Raw genomic sequence first — 24,604 nt, 5'->3', positions numbered from 1 at the left:
CATTTCTCATTTCTCATTTCTCATTTCTCATTTCTCATTTCTCATTTCTCATTTCTCATTTCTCATTCATCATTCCTCATTTCTCATTTCTCATATCTCATTTCTCATTTCTCATTTCTCATTTCTCATTTCTCATTTCTCATTTCTCATTTCTCATTTCTCATTTCTCACTTCCCATTTCTCATTTCTCATTTCTCATTTCTTATTTTTAATTTCTCATTTCTCATTCCTCATTTCTCATTTCTTATTTTTAATTGGGTCAAAATTCGTGAAATGGATCACTAAAATCGTGATTTTTCCAATTTTTATTTAAATAAATATTAAAAGCTTTTCAAGTTTCGCTCGAGAAGTTGATTTTTTAATTTTTACTGAATTTGAGTAAGTTTTGGAGTTGTTATTGTCATTTGAAATTAAGGCCAATTTTTTTTAGTAAACATATCTTTAAGAATATTGCATCGATTTTATTGAAATTTTCGCAGCAGATGCATCCTGAGTTGTAGTTTCTGAAAATATTTTTTTTTGACAAAAAATATTTTTTTCAATAGTAACTATTTAAAACAGTATGTTGAAAAACTATATTCTGGGACACTGGAAAATCTGAAAAAAATCACAAGTATTTTTGACAGAATTTCAAAACTGTTCTGAAAATTTCGAGTTGGTGATACTTTTTGTTTAAAAGATATGGGGTTTCAAGTTAATGCCGCAACGCATTTTCAAGCGAGAAACGCCCATGAACCCACCTTTCTTCAATTTTCGTATCAAAATATGCAGCATAATAACCAAAAGCAATAGTATGGGCGATCTTGATCCGCTGGTGCGTTTTGTACGGTTAAATAGTTACTATCGAAAAAGTATATTTTTGTCCAGAAAAAAATATTTACAGGAATTACAACTCAGGGTGCATCTGCTGTGAAAATTTCATTAAAATCGATGCAATATTCTTAAAGATATGTTTATTTAAAATAAATATTGACCTGAATTTTAAATGACAACAACACTTGAAAATTCGCTAAAATTCAGTAAAAATTGAAAAATGAACTTCCCGAGTGATACTCTTGAAGTTTTTAATATTTATTTCAATAAATTAGACATCGCGATTTTCAGTGATCCATTTCACAAATTCTGACTCAATTTCTCATTTCTCATTGTCATTTTTCATTTCTCATTTCTCACTTATTATTTCTCATTTCTTTTTTCTCATTTCTCATTTTTAATTTTTAATTTTTCATTTTTCATTCTTCATTCTTCATTTTTCATTTTTCATTTTTCATTTTTCATTTTTCATTTTTCATTTTTCATATTTCATTTTTCATTTTTAATTTTTCATTTGTCATTTTATCATTTTTCATTTTTCATTTTTAATTTTTAATTTTTAATTTTTAATTTTTAATTTTTAATTTTTAATTTTTAATTTTTAATTTTTAATTTTTAATTTTTAATTTTTAATTTTTAATTTTTAATTTTTAATTTTTAATTTTTAATTTTTAATTTTTCATTTTTCATTTTTCATTTTTCATTTTTCATTTTTCATTTTTCATTTTTCATTTTTCATTTTTCATTTTTCATTTTTCATTTTTCATTTTTCATTTTTCATTTTTCATTTTTCATTTTTCATTTTTCATTTTTCATTTTTCATTTTTCATTTTTCATTTTTCATTTTTCATTTTTCATTTTTCATTTTTCATTTTTCATTTTTCATTTTTCATTTTTCATTTTTCATTTTTCATTTTTCATTTTTAATTTTTAATTTTTAATTTTTAATTTTTAATTTTTAATTTTTAATTTTTAATTTTTCATTTATCATTTATCATTTTTCATTATTCATTTTTCATTTTTCATTTTTCATTTTTCATTTTTCATTTTTCATTTTTCATTTTTCATTTTTCATTTTTCATTTTTCATTTTTCATTTTTCATTTTTCATTTTTCATTTTTCATTTTTCATTCTGCATTTTTAATTTCTCATTTTTCATTTTTCATTTTTTATTTTTCATTTTTCATTTCCCATTTCTCATTTTTAATTCCTCATATCTCTTATCTCATTTCTCATTTCTTATTTCTCATTTCTCATTTCTCATTTCTTATTTTTAATTTATCATTTCTCATTGCTTATTTCTGATTTCTCAATTCTAATTTCTCATTTCTCGTTTCAAATCTCAAATTTCTCATTTCTCATTACTCATTTCCCATTTCCCTTTTCTCATTTTTCATTTTTTTTCTCATTTCTCGTATCTCATTTCTTTCTCTTAATTTATAATTTTTTTTGAGACTATGTTTTGTCCACAATTTAAGAACTTGACGATTTTAACATTTTTTATTTTTAATATCAATTTTCAATAACTGAGCATGTTCAAGTTTCAATATTTTTTAATTGACATTTATTTTGCTATTGCTTCAAGTTTTTTGGAACACGACTCATTTTTGAGAAGCTATTCTTAAAGCAGTTTGGAAAGGTATTGATGATTACAAATATTTTTAGAGCCAAAACGCTTCGGCAGAGTTGTTGATATTAGTTTTTTTCCCAAAAAAAATATACTCTAAAAAAAATTAATTTTTTGAAAATAAGTTAAAAGAAAAACTAAAATTGTTTTATCTAAAAAGTCTCATTCTTTATGAATCTAATTTGAAAAAAAAACTACAAAAGATTACCTAAGCAATGGAACCGGTCCGATCATGGAGAAATCAGGGAAAAAAGTTTTTCAATAGCTTCCCAAGAATGAGTTGTGTTCCAAAAAATCAAACCAATAGCACAAAATGGCATCTATCTCATTTCTCCTTTCTCATTTCTCATTCCCCATTCACCATTTCTCGTTTCCCGTTTCACAGTTCTCAAAATTCATTTCTCATTTCTCATTTTTCATTTTTCATTCCTCAGTTTTCATTTCTTATTGCTCATTTCTTATTTCTCATTTCTCATTTTTCGTTTCCCATTTCTCATTTCTAATTTCTCATTTCGCATTTCTCATTTCTCATTTCTCATTTTTCATTTCTCATTTCTCAATTCTCATTTGTCATTTCTCATTTCTCATTTCTCATTTCTCATTTCTCATTTCTCCTTTCTCATTTCTCATTTCTTATTTCTCATTTCTCATTTCTCATTTCTCATTTCTCATTTCTCATATCTCATTTCTCATTTCTCATATCTCATATCTCATATCTCATTTTTCATTTCTTGTTTTTAATTTCTCATTTCTCATTGCTCATTTCTGATTTCTCAATTCTCATTTCTCATTTCTCATTTCTCATTTATTATTTCTCTGATTTTGCATTTCTTATTTCTCATCTCTCATTTCTCGTTTTTCATTTTTCATTTGTCGTTTCGCATTTCTCATTTCTCATCTCACGTTTCTCATTGCTGATTTCACCTTTTTCATTTCTCTTTCCTCATTTTTAATTTTTTTGTTGAGACTGTTTCATACACGAATTGAGTAGAAGCTTGACGATTTTAACATTTTTATGTTTAAAACCCAATTCCAGTTACTGGTGTCTTATATCCTAAATTTGAATTATTTATGTTGAAATCCAAAATCTGCAAGCACCTTCCGTAAATCCTACTTTTCTTCTCATTAAATAAGGTAAATTACCAATTCTCGTCAGTCTATGTCGATTGTAATGTTTTAAACTGTCATCCTTTTTTAGTAAGCTGCCGAATTTCATCTATTATTTTTCTTTCATACTTTCCTACTTTTTATCTTATTGGAAAAATTAAGAAAAGACACATAAAGTTAAACGGAGCTTCTAAATTTAATTGTAAAAAAGCCACTCTTACAGTTCCTTTTTGGTCAAACCATTTCCATTTTAGTCAACATTTGGTTTAGCTCGTCAGTAGCAGAGAGAGAAAGAAAGCTTGTAAAACTATACTCGTTTCATCTAGTTTCATTGCTATGAATTGCAAATAAGCGTTCTTCGTTATGCCACCATTCAAAGTATAAGTAGAATTCTGACGCCATAAGTTGTACGAGCAAATTAATACTAGTGATGTCATATTTGTATTTTTGAATATGTATTTGCTGCGCTTCTGTACACACGATTGTCGAGGGATTGATACATGTTGTCGTTTACTCTGAGAGAACAAAAGGGTTCGAGATATTTGCGCAGTGCGCAGCGTGTGCAGTGGTTCCAAATTTATCGTAAAATATGTTTGTACTCTAAATCTGATTACTATATCTATTTGATTTATAAAGTAATTTCTTTGTGTAGGAATATGCAAATAGAGTTTTTGCAATGCAGTAAACATCAAAACATAATACGATCATCAGTTGGCAAAATGCTTGGACCAGAGGGGAATTGGGAAGGTGGTTACATTCCATAATCCCCAAAGTATCGACGAACCCGTGGTTCAAGGGGTTGGATGTAGGTCGGGATTTCATTTGCGTGATGTCCCGGCTTATGTCCAATCACTATAGATTTGACGCGCATCTCCGTCGTGTTGGGCTCGGGGAAAGTGGTATCTGTGCCTGTGGTGAGGGTTATCACGACATAGAGCATGTGGTTTGGTCATGCCCTGTACACCGTGACGCCAGGTCTAAATTAATAGCTTCCCTGCAGGCCGAAAGTAGGCAGCCGGCTGTTCCTGTTCGTGATGTCTTGGCGAGCCGTGACCTATCCTACATGTCCCTTATATACGTTTTCCTGAAATCCATCCACGCCCCAGTTTAGTCCTATTCCCTTCCGCCTACATTCAACCAAACGACAAGAACACGTTAAGACCCCGGATCCGGAAACAGCAACTAGACCCGCACGATACTCTCAAGGCCCGATGGAAACAACCCAATATGCCAGTCCGTAATAGCTTGGCCCAGCAGCGGAACATATTCAGTATGCTGCTTACCTATGGCAATGGAAAACTATCAAACAACAAATCAGTGCTTTTTATGCAAAACATTCTAGCTTTAAGTTAGATTTAGTTTCAGCTCGTAGTCGGCAGCGAGGATAAAAAATTTGCTTTTAGTTATTAAGATACTTTAGATATAATTGGCGCCGTTAAACATTGAATTGTATTTGTGCCGTGTCAAATAAATTATGGATGAAGAAAAAAAAACATCAAAACATGGTTTCACATGTCATAAACTCTATTCAAAAAGGATACGGTACGTTTTGCAACAAAAACAATTCCCTTTTGTTCTGGCAACAAAAACACGGCAATACCGTAAAAAGCCAGCTGTGCTGTCTGATGACGAAGTAAACCAACCTGTTGGATGTGTTAGATAAATTTAAGTTTTATTCATCACGTATCCTCCATCAATTGTGAATGTTCAAAGTGCATGAGTTATTTGCTCTCGCGAGTGCGACGGAACTAAGGATATTTGAGAGTAAACGAGTGTATATTTCTCGAGAAAATCGTAACCAAATATTGCTAGCGGCGAAGATGTGTTTCGTGAATGTTTTCTTCGGCCGGGTGAAATTTCTGGATGTGTTAGAGTTGCAGTTTAATTTTTGATTAAATACCAATAAATATGTTTCAGTTTTTAATGAAGTGATTCATTCATGCGAACAAAGAAACTTAAAAGTTTAAGGTAAGTTAACATACATTGATTTTCTAAGTTGAATAAATGCAGTAGAGCTTGGCAAACTGAATCCTGCCCACAATGCATACTACCTGACGAAGCCGTCAGTTACCCTACTCAATTACTTTTGCGATTCCGCATTTTTTTTTTGATTTTCATTTCTTTTTTATTTTTCTACATATTCCATTAACCTACTATTTCTCTTTCATAATTTTTTTCCTCACACTCTTTTTGCATGATTTGTATCTGTTTTTCATATCCCTTATTTCATCTTTCATCAATTTCCATTTTTCACATCGTATTTTAAATGAAATACAAACAAACTTTCCATTTTTTTAAATGTTTTAGTTCAATTCGAATTATATATTTTCGGGTTCTGATCACCATGTGGCTTATTTTGTCGAGTTTTGTGGGTTCACCCACCGAAATTCAATTAAAACTCGACAAAAAAAAAATCAATTCGAATTATTAAATTGTCTTTCAATCCGAATTTTCTTTCGCACTTTTAATTGTTTTTCTCGAACCCCAAATATACTTTCATAATTGAGCTATTGTATTTAAACTGTTGTTACGTACTTGTAAATGGTGAAAAGAATTTGGAATTTTAAATTAGCAACAAAATGTATCAAAAATTGTTTTCTTTATCACTCATTTTTCATTTCCCAAAATCTCAAACTCAGCATCAAAACTCACCATAAACGGTAGCTCGTCGGAAGATCTGGATGTGCCACTACCGGAAGAACCGGACTGACGGTGCTGGTGCGACAGAACGTCCCCGTCTTCGTCGTCCAGCTCGTGCTGCTCCCGTTCCAATTCGTGGATTCGATTTTGCAGCTTTGATATGATGTCGTCACGTTTTTTGACCTCCAGCTCCAGATTGAAGAATTTGTCTTGAAATTTGACCTGTATTTCCTTCATATGCGTCTGGATGACCTGCTTGATACCGAGCAGCACTTCACCGAAGAATTCCTGCTCCTCCAGTGAACCTGTGAATGCGTGCGTTTGTGCGATAACGAGTTCGGGTAAACGAAATACCAAAAACGGCGGAAGGACATTCGAGTGGATTGCGTGGATCAGGAAGGGATATCCATTAGAGATGACGAGAATGGGGAAAATAGTCGAGAAGCAGTAAAACGTGAAAAAAGATGAAAAGATAAAACAAACAGTTAGATCCGTTGTTCACTTTCGGCACCGGACGGAAACTCGATGACCGATTTGTGGCGATTGTCCTTCAGTGGTTGCTTGTGTCCGAAACATGCTTCATGTTCCCGCAACAATAACTATTGACTACTGGTTTGGTCTGGAGAAGGAATCAATTCTCCTTGCTTGGTGCAACTGTTACGAAAACCAATTTTATTTTTTGTTGTAATTTTTGTGCTTGTCCATAAACTACTTCAGATGATGGTTAAAAATTGGAGTCGAAATAACTTATGGAAGAGCCTTGAACAATAAATCATGCCAATCGACAAATCGTTTCGAATTAATTTATCAACTGCACATCACTTTAGGTTGATGTGACAGGCTTTTGGCGAGGGATGCTATTGCGTTCAAACCTACTGAATAAAAATCTAGCAGCAGGAATCAGAAAATGGCACAAAGACTGTTCAATCTGTTTTTTTTTTCTGTTGCAATTCCATGTTCTGAACAGGCTTCAGACCAAATTTCCTATCTAATCTACTAAGCGTAGGTTTTGGAACCATTCTATCGAATGAGCTACGAAAGGATAGAATAGCCAATAGATCGGTTCTCAGTTCTTGTTTGGTTTCCCACAAGGGATGATTGATGAACCTTTCATTAGCATGCAAATATTGACCATCCGGGTTAGTGGGACGGAGATTTACAAGAAATGAAAATTTACTTGAATGGGTGAGAACTAGGATGTGAGTGATTCAGGGCACACTAGCTAGCTATACTTAGGCGGGGGTGATAAGCGGTATAATCTGCCAAAGCAAGCATCACTAACAGGGAAACGGGTAATCAGTAATTGCGATTTATGGCATGTGAATGGGATCAATTTTCGAGCCACTGGGTAAACCTAGTTAATCTGTATCTTGTGTAGTGATGCGAACGACGTTGTTGGATGTTTGCCATTTCGGGGTGCCAGACGAATATAAATAATGTCTTCTACAATGTGATGATGTACTGTTTCAAAGATAATACCCAAGTAGTAAGTACAGTAAGGAAAAGGATTATCTAACTGGTTGTTCATTGCTGGGTTGATGCTCATTGCGTGTTCGATTTTTTAAATGTAACTTTAGTGAAAAGAAAATCGTTGATAATTAGACTATTTAAAAAATATTTATTCATTAGGAAATATGTATAAGCAAGATAATTAAGTTGATGAACAAAATTGAAGAGGACTGCAGAAATTATTCAATTTTTGATTCAAATTTTATTTAATAGAATTCAATAAATTTTCCTTTGTCATTGCCAGTACAATAGTTTTTAAGGTGAAGATTTATACAAGAAATTAATCAAGTTTTCCCTCGCTCATTCTCATATCATTTTAAGGAACAATAGTTCCGTTGGTATTTGTGAAAAATAAATATTTGCACATTCGTGTTTTCAAGCTTATATGACATAAAAACAAATAAAAAGTGTTTCATAGCATAAAAAACATTTTTTTCTTTCCCTCAACTTGTAGAAATCTTTAGTAGTCCAAGTTGTGCAAACATCATGGATAATATGCTCGAAAAGAATGTGGAAGTAGATGAAATTGAGATAATTGTATTCCTACTTATATTCTAACTAATTGGATATTCTTTTGATTTTTCGTTGATGTAGTCGTGAAAATGTCTTCATGATTCATAATTTTTTTTTTGCTTGAATTTTTTTCGCTTCAAATCGTGGTGATTAAAGTGACGAGTATTATTTTCATCAACAAATGAACGTTATGGAACGACGTTATTTCGACGATGAAGCAACGATGAGTAACTATCGATGGTCTCTTCCTGGGGAAGCAATATAACAAAAAAAAAGAAACACAAAGAAGCAAGAAAGTGTTTTTCCGGACTACTTTGTGATTATGGCGAAACAAGCAATGATAAAGAAACTCAAAGCAAACAAAGTTTTCACTCAATAATTCCAATCGTAATTCACGGTTCAACAACATATTCGTTGTTATCCAAAAATGCTAATGAAAACAAAAGCGCATAAGGCCATTGCAAATTTTATTTTCATTTTATGTCACCCCCCCTTTGAAAATCTTGAATATTGGAAGGGGAATAAAAAAAAGCTCAAACCGTTTTGTTCATTTTATTGGTTTTCCGACAGCATAAATGCTTAGTTTAGCAACAAACAAATCCACTGTCAGCGAGAGTGTCGTCGAAAGGCAAGCGAAATAAATAATAATAATAATAATAAAGTGTTATGTTTCAACATTTATTTGAGTGCAAGTTACAAACGTCATAGCTTGCACACAAACTTTGATCAAAGATATATCTTTTTTTTCGTCTTGGTGTTATTTATTTTTTGCCACCCCCTTTGCTAACTTTGATAACCTTGGACATAAAAAGAATTCGAAATTTGTATCAGCCTAATATACGTCACATACGAAATCAGTTCAACAGCAAAGGCGCATCTAAGGCCTGATATCTACAGAACTATCGCTGTCAAATCTAATATATTTAGAGCGTACCCAACATCTCAATAGTTCACGGTTACCCTGGCATATATAAAAAACCTCACCAAAAATTCCATGCAACTTTAAACGGTTGCAGAAAGAATTCTTTACACCCTGGGGCAAAAATAACTCTAAAATGAGTATGTTTTGACGCATTTTCGTGAAAAGTGGAACAACTCATAAACTGAGTAACTCCGTAAATACGCATAATTGAAGAACAAGGCGTTTTAAAACTAAGCGATTGTTACTCACTTTTTGGGTACAGTATTACACAGTTTTGAGTTAGGTAATTACTTATTTTGTGGGTTCTGAATTGCTACTTAATTTATTTTCCAAATTTATATAAATTTTCAAAGATAAAATTGAACATACCTGGTATTTTGTTTGTACTGGCTAGAAAGCCCTAGAATATTTTGCAAACGGGAGGTAATCCGAAAACTTATGAAACACATCAAAAACAAATTCAACCGCTGGAAATTAAAAGCAATGATTTTACATGTCAAATTCGTTCTGAGTTTACACAAAATAATCATCACAATTAAAAATAAATAATATTTTTAAACTTAAATTTCATTTATTCTCCATATAATTCACCACAAAAATCTCATTGCAGGTTTCCGCAGAATACTCGTAGAATATTCGTTTTTGGTTAGGTATTCTACCAGAGGTATTTCGACGTAGAAAACTCGTCGAAAACTACATGAGATTTTCTACATGACATCCCTGCTTTTAAGTGTCAATACATACAACGAAACGGGAATACAACAATACAATTCCATTTGAACTAGCCAGATCTTAAAAAATAAACGATATCGCCGACGAAAAGACATTTGAATAGTCTTGAATAGTCTTTGGAGACCAGCTATTGCGCCAAGAATTCGGTAGTTAATTCTTTGAGCATGCAGTCGTAGCATCGAGTTGTTTCGCAGGGCACGAGGTTGCACGTTTATATTCAATTGCTCCAAGAAAGCGGGGCAGTCTATGCGATTTGAGAAAAGTTCGCCCTGGCCGTGTCTCTACCGACAGTCAGTGGCTTCAAACGTATTAGTAAGCATTGACTTTCATAACTTGGTAGACGGGAGCGATCCGTCCATGGCAGTTTACGAAGAGCAAATCTGAAAAGGCGCCGTTGAATTGATTCTATTCTTTACACACGTTGTTGTAATGAGGGGTCCAGACAACCAAGTAGTACTCTAATATAGAGCGAGATAATGCGCAATGGCAGGCGAGGCAGTGAGTATCCGTAAATTCTTTGCCGGTCCTGAAGATGAATCCCAGAGCTCTAGAGTTCTGTCTGTTCTATCTAGAGTTGTATCGAAGACAAACGAAATGTGAGGCTTGAAAGGGAGCTGGGAATCCAAAATTACTCCCAAGTCCCAAGTGGTTTATGCGCTCGATTTCTGTTCCCAGGAGAGCGTATTTGTAATGTACAGTCTGTTTTTTTTTTTCGCGAAAATCAAATAATCGAGTACCGTCTGCCGGGGTGAGATTAAGCCACGGGGGTGAGATTGAGCCAAAACGGAGAATGTTTGTATGTTCAATTACTTGAGTTTTCTGAAACCTAATACCTCAAACTCAGTACTTTATGAAACGTGACATATTTATTCATAACTTCAAATGGAATATAGATAATATCAGTGAACTGTTTCACTTAAATAATGTTTCAAAGTACAGGGTGAAAAACATGCGCAAATAACGTTATCCAAAAATGTCCCAGGGAAACCAACCCGATCAAGAAATCACATCAACTCAATTGGTACGTTAGGATGTCGTCTCCAATGTGTTTAGGAAATATTATGCATTGAACCTGTGTTGGTTTAGAAAATAATGTTTTTCCAAACTGTACACTTTACGAGCCTTTTTTGGTGCGAGATTGTGCCAAGCTATAATGAATGGTACAGTGTGCGGAATTCACATTCACGACAAAATTATATCAGTATACACCAAAACACTTGCATTGTTTACATAGGGTATGTTTTTTTTTCTTTACAGCATAGGGTATGTTGTCTAGCTATGATATTATTTTAAATAATGACTAAAAGCTTAAGAAGCTTACTGTTCTCAACTGTTAGATGGAAATTTACAATGATTGATATTACTTATGGAATGTAACAAAGTTTTGTACACCTATTCTATATAAACTGATGACTTTTAAAGCGAGGAAGGAGGGTTGTGGGTACGTTTCCAGCAGTTTTGAGATCTTCAATGGAATATACAGTGGTCAATGACACATAATATTTAAAACGAAAATTTTTCTCAGGCTCTATGTCCTAGTGTTTTCCCTTTCTAAGCTACCTGGAGACGCCACTATGCGTAAAGAGACTGCCTATAAGCCAAATTCTCATAACTGGTTACTCCAGATATCGATTTGTTTCAGTCATACATTTTTTTATAATTCATATGGAACGTAGTTTCTGGTCAACCCCCTAGAGCCCCTTAATAGTCCACGTTGTTTAAGGTCGTCCCTATACTTGCTGTTTTATCATATTATTCATGTGGATTATTCGTAGATGCGCTACTGTTTATTTAACAGGTATTAAGTTCAACTTTTTGTTTTTGGCACAATCTCACCCCATAGAAGGGGTGAGATTAGGCCAAAGTTCATTGAATGTTAGCAACATTATAGTTTATTGTAACATTACCATATTTGCGGCAGTCGTTAACTAAACATTTAAGTGTACATTGGCGTGATTTGGATCAAACTCATTGCCTCAATGTGTGCATTACAAGCTAAGGAACAAAAACATATCCTTTTTTGGCACAATCTCACCCCGGCGGACGGTATTTATATGGTTTATCATCCATACGGTTCCAAAAGAACCAGTCATTTTTTGGAAGTCCGTCTGAAAATTAATTTGAGCACTAGAGGGTGAAATAATTTGCTCACGACATTAAAATAGAGCAAGAAGATAAGCGGTTTTAAGTGACTTCCCTGCGGTATTCCAGACGTAGCGTCAAAACATGAGGATTGGCAATCTGCAATAGTAAAGGTTAGACGGTCACCAGTGACGTACGATTGAAACCATAGTGAAAGATTCCCATTGAGACCAAAATTGTCAAGTTTTGCGACGACTATTCGATGGTTCAGTTTATCGAAGGCAGGTGTCAAGTCGGTGTAAATGACATCCGTCTGGGCACGTTTCGCCTTATTGTCACTGATGTACGAAGTATGATAAAGAAAATTTGTGGCGCTGGAGCGACCAGCTGTGAATCCATGTTGGTCAGTGCCTATGCTGTGGCAACAGCACAGAGCGAGGTGATGCCACGATAATTGTCCGCATAGTGTTTGTTTCCCTTCTTGTGTAATGGAAACACGTGCACTAATTTCCAGCAAGACGGGAAAATGCCGCAAGTGAGAGATGGCTGGTGATACAAGGTTTTGAATATGCGTCTTAAGAAACGTCGACGAAATCCTGTCAATGGGCGGGTTGGAGATTTGAGTTCGCAGAAGCTCTAGAAATTATCGTCGCGTCTAAATGAAAGATGTCCAAAGTTTGGCTGTACAGTGGGGTATTACTGACGGCACGCTCAACGTGATTATCGCTCATGGGTAGCGAATGCAACATCAAGATCACGTTTTAATTTGACGTTTATGATACCGTCTGCCGGGGTGAGATTGTGCCAAAAAATGACACGTTTTTGTTCCTTGGCTTGTAATGCACACATTTAGGCAATGAGTTAGATCCAAATCACTTCAATGCACACTTAAATGTTTAGTTAACGACTGCCGCAAATATGGTAAAGTTACAATAAACTATATCTTTGCTAACATTCAATGATCTTTGGCCTAATCTCACCTCTTCTATGGGGTGAGATTGTGCCAAAAACAAAAAGTTGAATTCAATACCTGTTAAATGAAAAGTTGTGTATTTACGAATAGTTCACATGAATAACATGATAAAATAGTAAGTATAAGGATGATCATAAACAACGTGGACTATTAGGGGCTGTAGGGGGTTGACCAGAAACAACGTTCCATATGAATTATAGAAAAATGTATGACTGGATCAAATCGATATCCGGAGTAACCAGTTATAAGAACGTGGCTTATAGACAGCCTCTATACACGTAGTGGCGTCTCCAGGTAGCTTAGAAGTGGAAAACGTTAGGACATAAAGCCTGAGAAGACTTTTCGTTTCAATTATTATGTGTCATTGACCACTGCATATTCCATTGGAGATCTCATAACCGCTGTAAACGTACCCACAACCCTCCTTCCTCGCTTTAAAAGTCTTTTTTTTTATAAAATAGGTGTACAAAATTTAGTTACATTCCATAAGTAATATCAGTCATTGTAAATTTCCATCTAACAGTTGTTAGCTTACTGTTCTCAAGCTTTTAGTCATTATTTCAAATAATACCATAGCTAGACAACATACCCTATGTAAACAATGCAAGCGTTTTGGTGTATACTGATATAATTTTGTCGTGAATGTGAATTCCGCACACTGTACCGTTCATTATAGCTTGGCACAATCTCACCCCAAAAGGGCTCGAAAAGTGTACAGTTTGGAAAAACATTTTTTTCTGAGCCATCACAGGTTCAATGCATAATATTTCCTAGACACATTGGAGACGACATCCTAACGTACCAGCTGAGTAGTAAGTTGATGTGATTTCTTAATCGAATTGGTTTGGCTGGGACATTTTTGGATAACGTTACTAACGCATGTTTTTCACCTTGCACTTTGAAACGTAATTCAAGTGAAACAGTTCACTGATATTATCTATTTTCCATTTGAAGTTGTGAATAAATATGTCATGTTTCATAGAGTATTGAATTTGCGGTATTAGGGTTCTAGAAATCTCAAGTAATTGAACATACAAACAGTTCCCGTTTTGGCTTAATCTCACCCCGGCAGACGGTAACTAATAAACCTGTTCCAGTACAGACGGGCAAGGAACGACATAACAACGATCCTGAGACGTAAAAAGCGCCAGCAGAAGGATCGTGACCATGAAGAGCTAGAAGACCTATTCACTGCTAATGATACGCGAAAGTTCTACGAAAAGATTAACCAATCCCGTCAAGGCTATGTGCCGCGAGTCGACTTTTGCAAGGATGTGGAAGGTAATCTGATCACGAACGATAGTAAGGTGGTCGACAGGTGGAAGCAGCACTTCGATGAACATCTGAATGGCGATGCAACAAACAGAAGCGGAACTGGAATGGACCTGGGAGTGCCAACAGTAGATGACCGGGTATCAGCCCTCGACCTCCACGAAATTCAGCAGGAGATTGGGAGGCTGCAGAACAATAAAGTCACCAGCAAAGACGGCCTACCGGGTAAACTCTACAAACATGGTAGAGCAACACTTGCTAGAGCACTGCATTGGGTCATTTTCAAGATCTGGGAAAAATTGCGAATCTGGGAACAACACCTGGAAGGAAATCCGGAGACGCATTCAAGCAGTAAATCGTGCCAACTTTGAACTTCGTATGACGCTGAGATTTAATCGAGTGCGAAGCTGAAGCTGTAAAAACACTCCTCTATGGACTAGAGACGACAAGACTGCTCTCAGAGGACCTCAGCGCCCTTGAAGTTTACGAACGGAAGGTGCTGCGAATTATCAACGGTGAATACAGACTGAAAACGGAGAATGGCGTAGACGTATGAACCATCAGCAGCACGCGCTGCTAGGAGATACCCCTATTGCACATCTGGTTGAAGTTAACAGATTGCGATGGGCCGGACACGTCGCAAGGATGCCGGACGACAACCCAGTTAAAACGATTCTTTTCAGTAACCCCTCCAGCATCAGAAAGAGAAGTGCAGAGTGTACGATGGTTCGATCAGATTGAAAGTGATCTACGCCAAGGAGCATGACGACTTCTTGATACAGTACGAGCCACTTTGGCTAAAGTCTGCTAGGTAAGTGAGTAAAGTAACTAATAAAGGTGGGTGGTGAGAGACTATTTCCAATAAAGGAAAAGCAGAGGTCTAAAATGCGGTTGTTCTGTTTTTTTTTTTGTTAGGAAATTAGAATTACGTTATCGATTGATGTGAACTTTTGTAATACATTTTGTTCTGGTAGGTAATATAGTTAATTTTAGCGAGTGTACTTGAGCTTTAAAAACCCAAAGGTAATGCAGCGTTAGGATAGATACTCGAATTATCTAAGTCCGGAAAAAAACCCGTCTCCATATTCTCTCCATTAAATCCGGGGCCGATTATTACATTTTCTGTTCGATCAACAGTACTGGTTATATGCAAACATTAACAAATGGCTTGATTCGTAGATAGCCTTAAATAACGAACACGGTATTCAAGCTCTGCCAGAAAAGAGGGATAAAGTTGAACCAAGCTGAAAAATAAGTTGATGGAACAAGAATAGTTTCACAAACTTACTCTCCTTCTATGCAATTGACGAAGAATCTCTAATTTTGACGAAAATATCAATGGATATGACGATAATAAAACTAAAGTGGACAACTAACTGAAAAGCTTGGTTCAATTTTTCGTTACTTTTTATAATGAAATTAATGGAAAGAACAGCATAAATTGATCAAATTTTATTAATAAAGCTTGCTTTATTTAGAATCCGGAAATGTTGTCAGTCTCGCCCTTAGTGGTCGGATTCAAAACGCTTTGACAGCTATTTGCTTGTCGTAGCTATTCGCCCTAAAGTTCTGAACGTTATGAAGACAAATAATAAATTCCGAGAACGGCTGACCGTAACTTGGACGGGTCAGAGTAAACGTTGCAGTAATATTCTTTTCTGATGATGCACTAGAATTCCTTTATTTTGACTACTTAACATGTTTTCTAAGTCAAACCAACTCCGAGATATAGCTAATTCAATTGTTTCGGATTCTAAACGAAGCAAGCTTTAGCTATTAAAGTTTATCATTTTCGAACAAAAAGAAAAAAAACCTAAATGTTTATGTTCATGTGCGCGTATAATACAAGCGTAATGAAACCGGCGGTAATCGACCATCAAAAGCTACAAAGAGTATAGAATTGAACATGAAGATGTGTGTGTGAGAAGAAGAACCTTCCGTCGCGGAAAGGCAACTCATCGCATATCAGGCAGCAGCATCTAACCTGCAAATAAAGATTGAACGTACACAAATGTGTCCCGCCAAGAGTGCCATTGAAATCGTGTAAGTAGTAATAGAGAGCAGTATACGTAGAAATGCTACTTCAACCGGGATCGATTCTACCTTTGTACAAGCGATAGGTGTTTATAGACGATTGATGTCATGATTGGTGGGCTTCAAAGCGTACAAAAGCGTCTTTAGTTTAAGCTCGAAACCGTACATACCTTTAATGATCTTCCGCTGGGGACCGAAGGCGGACAGGGAACCTTTCGAGGGCGAGTCGTCTATCGGCAGCGGATGGTCCTCGTTGGCTGGGTATCGCTGCTCTTCGGATTCATAGTACCCATTGTTGCGGACGACTAGTGCCTGAAGATCACGCTGTTCGTCGGATTCCGGCTCCGTAATTATCGTCGGTGGTGATGACAGCGGCACCGGACCCGACGAGGAAAATCGTACGTTTTCTGCGATGGTCGCCACAGAGCTTTCTTCGCTGGTCGAATTGGTCGTGGTGGTCACCGCAGTGGGAGCATTACTTTGTGCGCTAGGAATGGGAAAAAGAGTGCGTTCTTCAATAGAGTCACCTAAATTAGCACTGCTTGGGGGACTAGAAAGTGTGTTTCTATTGAAGGTTACGCTCTTCGCAAACTTGCTGTGTCTAGCAACGTACCCTTCCACCGTTTGGGCACGCATCAGCTTCCGCATATCCCGGGTCTGAATGCCTTGTCGTTGATCGAGGGCCAGTTTGTCTTCGGAGAGCTTCTTGAGAATACTTTTCAGTTGACGCCGTTCTGGCGTTTCGTTCGATTCCGGACTGAGCGGAGTGTTTTTGCAAAATGGTTCCTCTTTGGTACTTTTCGGTCGTTTCGTTGCAATTCCGGAAGCTTCACTTTTGCTGCGGGACAGCTGATCGGAAGGATCGTAACCGGCGTTGCTACTGTTGGAATCGGTACAGTCTAGACTAAGGCTACGGGTTTGCATCGCCGACTCGAGTTCGGCAAGCTTCTGGCGTTCGTTTAATATTTTGAGCCGCTTAACAAACGGAAGGCCGCTGTACTCTGGCGAGAGGTCATCGATGGATACATAGCTCTTATAGCTTCGTGGTTCTTTGGTTAATTTAAGCGGTTTCGGTTTCATCCGGACGCGAGCCGGCGGAGGCGGAGGTTGTTTCTTTCTTGTGACTTCACTATCACTCACGCAAACCTTCTCGATGGCTGTATTACTTCGGCTGAACACACTGATCGGTGGCTGGAACATCGACCCGCTGGTGGTCGTCGTTGGTGGAGCGGAAAAAATCGGCGGCGGGGCGGTGGATACCAGCGAGTTCAAGTTCAAGTCGGCCGGAATCGATGTCTTCAGACGACCGGCTTTCTTAGATTGCTCCAGAATTGGGGCGTCTTCGTTTAAACTATTGCTTAAGCTAGAGTAACTTCCTCCTACACTAACTACGGTTGCTAGCTTTAGCTTGGACCATGGTTTCAGCTGGTCGTCAGATCGTTGCAAATGTCCAAGGGATCGGATTTTGTCTTTCAGTGCTTGTGCCGCAGAGTGCCGGTTGTGTGTTTTCACGGGTCCACTCGTTAGGAGGTGTTGTTTCACGTCCGCTCCATCCGAACTCGCAATCATGCGTGATTCCGCCTTTGATTCTAGTCGCTGCATACTTTTGATGCGATCTTTGAACGAAACCCTCATCGCAGATCTTGCGTGAGAGTGATGGTGACCGGCCGCGGCAGATGTTGCCAGAATTGGACTAGGTGGACCCTTCTGCTGTGTCGGAGACGTAGGACTAAGGCTCTGGAATAGCGAAGGCGAGCTGGAAGTTTGGTTCGTTATCACCTGCAACTGAAAGAGGAAAGGTAAGAAAATCGGTGAGATTGTCAAACCGAACGGAACATGCGCAAGTAGTTCACGCGATGCTACATGTGGTTCGCGAAGTTAGTGCTCGGAAGGTTGTACTGGAACACTGGAAAATTTTCGAGGGTCGATCCTCGTTTGACTTGGGTAGTGATTGGTACAGGAGAACCAACACGAATGCGGTACTGCGGCAGGGCTAGAGCATGCACTTCAAACCTTGTGCGATAGGATTTTTTTCAATAGACGTAACGTTAGTTTCCCGAATTACATTATCAAGGTGGTTTTTAATCAAAATAACGAATTTAATTATTTACAGCATTTCTTTTCCACCCGAATAATGACTTGATGACTAATCAAAAACAGTTAGGAACTTAAGTATAAAAATGAATTTTACCAGTAGGATGCCTTATCAAATTGCTTGAACAAGACGACTTAAATATGTAGTAAATATATTGAGGGCTTTTGACAAGAAATTAGTAATTGAATTAAAAATTTTGGTACAAAATTGTAACCAAAGAAGTCCAATGCACGCTTAGTTTATTTGACAAGTTGGGCTCTACTTTTGGAAACAAAAATAACTAGTATTTGGTTTGAACTAATATTCTCTGTAATTTTTCATGCAAAAACCTTGACATTTTTTAGGTTTTCCAGGAAGGTCCTTTGTATAAATAACATGCAGTGAATTAAATTTCACCCTAACCTTCTGGTTCACCCTTATTTACCTCGTTTGACGAAGACTTTACAACCTGCGGTACCGTACCTTCCTAAAACCCCACCCACCTTGATTTGTGGCAAATTCTCGACCGTGAACTACCCTGTCACAATCATTACCTTTGCTTGCGCCTCCTTAGCCTGGTGTTCCTCCTTTGCCTTGAGTAATCGCAGCCGCTGGAAGAGCGGCAGCCCGGCCCCGATCACTTCCGGTTCCGGTTCTTCCTGAATCGATTCCTGCGGTGATACGGCAGAGGTTACGTGAGTATGCGGCGGGGAGATTATTTGTGCGGTAGTGGTCGTGGTGACTTGGTTGGCGGTCGCTTTCGCGGCGCGCTCCTCCCGATCCTAGATAGGGAGATTTATGTGCGTGTTTTTGTTGTTGGTTTTGTATTTTTTTTTATTATTCGAAGGAAACCGTTTATTTGTAAACCGTGTACGCGATGCATCGCCGAGCGTTGATTTTTATTTGATTTGTTTAACAGGGGATTATGTTCGATAATTTGATTGGTTCAACATAATTGGTGGTAATTTTTTGTGGGGTACACGTGCACAAAACATACATAGAAATAAAGAAAAAGAGAAAAGCAAAGGAAACGTTCTAGAATCTAATATCACTATCGATATATACAGTTTAAGGGTTAGCACATTGATCGGATGAGTGAATCGAAATGCTGTGAGATCGTAATTGATATCTGTGATAGAATGATCGTATGTGTTTGTTGTGTAAATCCTAACTACAGCTAACATGAGATTCGTGTAAGTGATTGGTGTCATAGCTGGAGGAAATTGTTTAACAAAGCAAAGGTAAGCAACCAATTTTCCAATGTGAAATCAATCATAATTAGCTATCGGGGCTATTCGAAAAGAAAGAATTTTGCAATTCATAAATTTAACCGGCTATGGACACACACACAGGGGCAGTGTTGGCGCTACGGTGACTGTGCCCTATCAGATGGTGCGTACTTGAAAGTGTGGGTGAAAGCAAAATCCCTACTCTAACGCCCGTTTCACGAGCGTGAGTGTACAGCGTGAATGGTGACGATGCGTGATTTGTGAAATGCGTCTACTGTAGGGTAACTGACTTGTTTCTCTTTGAGGAGCCGCAAGCGTTGCAACAGTGGAAGGCCAGCCCCGATCGGGCTAGGCATTTTATCGTGATCCTTTCCCTCATCTTCCGTATGAATGTCTTCCGATTTGACACGTGCCATCCGTCGGAGCACAGTTTTGGGAGTTTTGGAGCCACTACCACCACTGCTAGTACCCTGTAAAGGCTGGAGCTCGATCGACTCGTTACTACGTCTAGTTGTTGCCGTTCTACGAAAAAAAGAATGCCGACTAGAACATCTTATCTGGATTGCTGCTCAACCTCAACACTACCTTGACTTACGAAGAGCATTCTTCAATCCCTTAACATCACTTTTTAGCTTATCTACGATACGTTTTGAGGCACTATTATCACTACTATCACCTTGGGTATTGTTGTTATTGTTGTTGTTTGCGTTTGAGCTATGGTCCGTGCCGTGCTCCTTCGCGGCATGTTTGTTGGCGTGCTTCTTGTTTATACAGCGCACCTCCATCAGTCTTTTGCGTCCCAGCGTCTGGAGAATCTCTTGTGCGTCTGGGTAGTCTTTCATTGCTGTCAAAACATCCTCGCGGGACAGCGAAAACAGTTCCGAGTAGCCTACGGACCGAACATCTGCCGTTCGTCTGGAAACCACAAAAAAAGTCATTTACTCCCCGTTACACATCCCCTCGCACTACACACTCACTTGTTCAACCCATCCAGATTCAAGATTCCAATTTCCCCAAAAAAATCCCCCGCCTTCATAGTGGTTAACACCTTCCCCGTTTCGCTCAGCACCTCCAGGATGCCGTCGGCGATAATAAACATCTCCCGCGCGACTTCACCCTTCCGACAGATCGAGTCTCCGGGTGTGAAAATATAGGCCTTCATTTTTAGCACCAGATCATGCAGGAACTCAGGTTGGCACTCCTGGAAAATGGTCACCTTCTTGAGTACACTGAGGTTAACGTGCAACGCCAGTTCGGTCTTGAGCTTATCCGGTAGAAGCCCGAGCGCCGTATTGATATCCCCTCCGCCCTGTATCCGCCCCCGGGACCAACTGTAGTCGTACCAGCGCAGCACTCGTCGTTTCATTCCGCCAGGCACCTGGAACAACAGACCACAGATTAACTTCGTGCATCTTCCCATTTCTCACTACAGACCTTGTGGTGCCTCATATAAGTTTTAGCGCCGTCCAGCAGCCGCTCAAACTCTAGCCGGTTTGCGTTCCGATTGGTTATCACGTTACCAACCTGGCCCACGATGGTGGCGAAAATGAACACTCCGATCAGGTAGCTGACGATGGTAAACACGTATCTGTCGTAGGAGGAGAAGCGGAAACCCACACACAGGGATAGCGTTTATTAATTGTGTTTTCTAAATTCGGCCCACCCTCACCGACAAATAAATCAAAGTTTTCGAATATAATCTTTCCGCGGTTATTCCAGAGTTATAAGTTATTGGATATATGCTATTGGTTGGATATATGTTATTGGTTGGTAAACGGCTGGGCAGTGCGTACCAGCAGTACACCCGTACTAGTTGGCCTAAAATAGACCCCAGTGTGGTCCGAAGCATAATGCCCAGCAACTCCTATCCCTACCTCCACGTGGTACCGACTAGAATACGAGCAACCAAGGGAAGATCGGTGAACCGGTGGGAACTTGGTCGTATGCTGACAGGGAAGGGGGAGCTGCTCTCCTAGGAGGGCAGCTTGTCCGAGCGTCTATTCCCCATGTTAGGGGCGGCTCAAAAAGCGTCTGATCTGGAGCGGACGGCTGAATTATGAAATGCGGTGTCTCGCCAGCTACACCCAAGACGGCAGCCCCGTCGCGAGACTAGGCATCCGCAGCCCTAGTAAGGCAGCATGCCGAAACATTAAAATACTACGAACAATCAAGAATTGAATACGGACTGGAACAATTGGCAACGACCTAGGCGACGAAATAAGGACGACGATTGGAAGCTCGCTACATGGAACTGTAGATCGCTGAACGCCCCGGGTGGCGACCGGATATTGCTGGATCAGCTAGAACCCCGCCACTTCGACATCGTTGCGCTCCAGGAGCTTTGCCGGAAAGGAGAGAAGGTACGGAGGATTTGTGGCCGCAGGGCACAGTACTACCAGAGCGGCGGTACAACCAATGAGCTGGGTACCGGCTTTATAGTGTTGGGCAGGATGCAGAGTCGTGTGATCAAGTGGCAGGCGATCAGCGACAGGTTGTGTTTGTTAAGAATAAAAGGCCGGTTCTACAACTACACTATCCTCAATGTGCACTGCCCTCACGAAGGAAGACCCGATGTAGAGAAAGAAGAGCTCTACGCACAGCTGGAGAAAATCTATGATAGCTGCTCGCGTAGAGACATCAAGATCGCCATCGGGGACATGAACGCGCAGATCGGTAGGGAAGAAATGTACAAGCCGGTGATCGGCCAACATAGCCTGCACACCGTGACGAACGACAACGGCCAGAGATGCGTCAACTTCGCAGCTTCCCGAGGACTGGCAGTCCGAAGTACCTTCTTTTCCCGTAAGGACATCCACAAAACCACCTGGAGATCACCAGACCAACGTATAGCAAATCAAATTGACCATGTTCTCATCGACGGCCGATTCTTCTCTGACATTACAAACGTTCGTACCTATCGCGGTGCGGATATTGGCTCGGACCACTACCTAGTTGCGGTATCATTGCGCTCAAAACTGTCGACCGTATACCACGCGCGACATCGCCGAGCCCCGCGGCTCAACATTAAGCAGCTCCGGAACTCCCAGGCTGCGGAGGAATACGCGCACCCGCTTGAAGCGGTGCTACCCACAGCGGAGGGGCTGGGCGCATTGCCTCTCGAAGACGGCTGGTGCAGCATTCGCACAGCTATCGTGGAGACCGCAACGGCGACACTAGGAGTGGAAGCACCGAGTGGCAGAAACGACTGGTATGACGGGGAGTGCGAGGCAGCGGTGAATGAGAAGAACCGGACCTGGGCGATATACCTGGGCAGGTCAACGAGAGAGAACAAGGCCAATTACAAACGGGCACGGAACGAAATGACCACGATTCTCAGACGAAAGAAGCGCCAGCAAGAGGATCGTGAGCATGATGAGCTGGAGCAGCTATACCGTGCCAATGAAACGCGGAAATTCTATGAGAGGGTAAACCAGTCCCGCAGAGGCTATGTGCCGCAAGCCGACATGTGCAACGTCGCGGATGGGAACCTTCTCACGGATGCCAGCGAGGTGGTCGACAGGTGGAAGGAGTACTTCGATGGACACCTGAATGGCGAAACAGCAAACAGAAGCGGAGCAGGAACTGACCTAGGAGCACCAGCAGCGGATGACCGAGTACCAGCTCCCGATATTCACGAAGTTCTTTGTGAGATCGGGAAGCTGAAAAACAAAAAAGCCGCAGGCAAAGAAACATGGAAGAGAGGCGCTGGCTAGAGCGCTGCACTGGGTCATTTCCATGATTTGGGTGGAGGAAAAATTGCCAGACGAGTGGATGGAGGGAGTTATCTGTCCCATCCACAAGAAGGGCGACAAGCTGGAGTGCCGCAACTACCGCGGCATCTCGCTTATCAATGCCGCCTACAAAATACTCTCACAGATCCTGTTCCGTCGTCTATCACCTTTAACCAGGAGGTTCGTGGGTCAGTACCAAGCGGGTTTCATGGGAGCCCGTGCCACCACGGACCAGATCTTCTCGATCCGACAGATCTTACAGAAATGTCGCAAGTACAACGTGCCCACACATCACATCTTCATTGACTTCACGGCGGCCTATGATACAGTCGATCCAGAACAGCTATGGCAGATCATGCACGACAACGGATTTCCGGATAAACTGACTCGATTGATCAGAGCTACCATGGCGCAAGTGATGTGCTACGTGCGTGTTTCGGGGATACTCTCGAGTCCCTTTGAATCGCGCAGAGGGTTGAGACAAGGTGATGGACTTTCCTGTTTGCTGTTTAACATCGCCCTTGAGGGTGTGATCCGGAGGGCGGGCATCGACACGAGGGGCACAATTTTCACAAGGTCTGTTCAGCTTCTGGGCTTCGCGGATGACTTCGACATCATATCACGTAACTTTGCGACGGCGGAGGAAACTTACGCCCGACTGAAAGCCGAAGCTGGACGGATCGGATTGCGGATAAATTCGTCGAAAACAAAATACATGCGAGCGAGAGGCTCCAAGGAGAACAACATCAGCCTCCCAACTAAAGTCTCTGTGGACGGTGATGAGCTTAAGGTGGTCGATGAGTTCGTGTATTTGGGGTCACTGGTGACCGCCGACAATAACACCAGCAAAGAGATCCAGAGACGCATCCAGGCAGGAAATCGTGCCTACTTTTCACTCCGGAAGACACTTCGATCGAATCGAGTGCGACGACGCACGAAGTTGACGCTGTACTAAACCCTGATAAGACCGGTAGTCCTCTACGGGATCGAGACGACAACGCTTCTCGCGGAGGACCTTAACGCTCTTGGAGTTTTTGAACGGAAGGTGCTACGGAATATCTACGGTGGAGTACAGACGGACGACGGAGAATGGCGACGGCGCATGAACCACGAACTGCACGCGCTGCTTGGAGAGAATCCCATTGCACACCTGGCGAAAGTTAATAGGTTGCGGTGGGCCGGTCATGTCGTAAGGGTGCCGAACGGCAACCCTGTGAAATCACTTCTCTTCAGCAACCCTGCCAGCACCAGAAATAGAGGGGCGCAGCGTGCCCGATGGCTCGACCAGATCGAAGGAGACTTGCGGGTGATGAGACGCCTGGGGAACTGGCGAAACACAGCCCAAA

The 24,604-nt window shown here is 39.8% G+C and overlaps 1 protein-coding gene across 11 annotated transcripts in view; it reads right to left on the bottom strand.

The window, feature by feature from the left end:
• The window catches only part of LOC129726683 (uncharacterized), a 446,412-nt gene that overhangs the window by 4,117 nt on the left and 417,691 nt on the right, over positions 1 to 24,604 (bottom strand). For 8 of the 11 annotated variants that reach the window (XM_055683651.1, XM_055683657.1, XM_055683655.1 and 5 more), the window contains 7 exons: positions 20,962 to 21,115; positions 20,505 to 20,905; positions 20,113 to 20,442; positions 19,818 to 20,049; positions 18,853 to 19,080; positions 16,395 to 18,009; positions 6,200 to 6,492 (listed from right to left, as the gene is read on the bottom strand). In XM_055683651.1, the coding sequence (XP_055539626.1) occupies positions 6,200 to 6,492; positions 16,395 to 18,009; positions 18,853 to 19,080; positions 19,818 to 20,049; positions 20,113 to 20,442; positions 20,505 to 20,905; positions 20,962 to 21,115 (3,253 nt within the window). The remainder of the gene's footprint in view (positions 1 to 6,199; positions 6,493 to 16,394; positions 18,010 to 18,852; positions 19,081 to 19,817; positions 20,050 to 20,112; positions 20,443 to 20,504; positions 20,906 to 20,961; positions 21,116 to 24,604) is intronic. The other 3 variants (XM_055683660.1, XM_055683658.1, XM_055683662.1) reach the window with 3 other exon arrangements.

The sequence above is a fragment of the Wyeomyia smithii genome, chromosome 3 (genome assembly GCF_029784165.1).
Source record: "Wyeomyia smithii strain HCP4-BCI-WySm-NY-G18 chromosome 3, ASM2978416v1, whole genome shotgun sequence".
In the NCBI taxonomy this organism is placed as follows: domain Eukaryota; kingdom Metazoa; phylum Arthropoda; class Insecta; order Diptera; family Culicidae; genus Wyeomyia; species Wyeomyia smithii.
Note: the sequence above shows the minus strand (reverse complement) of the source record. Positions and strands in the feature narration are given on the sequence as shown.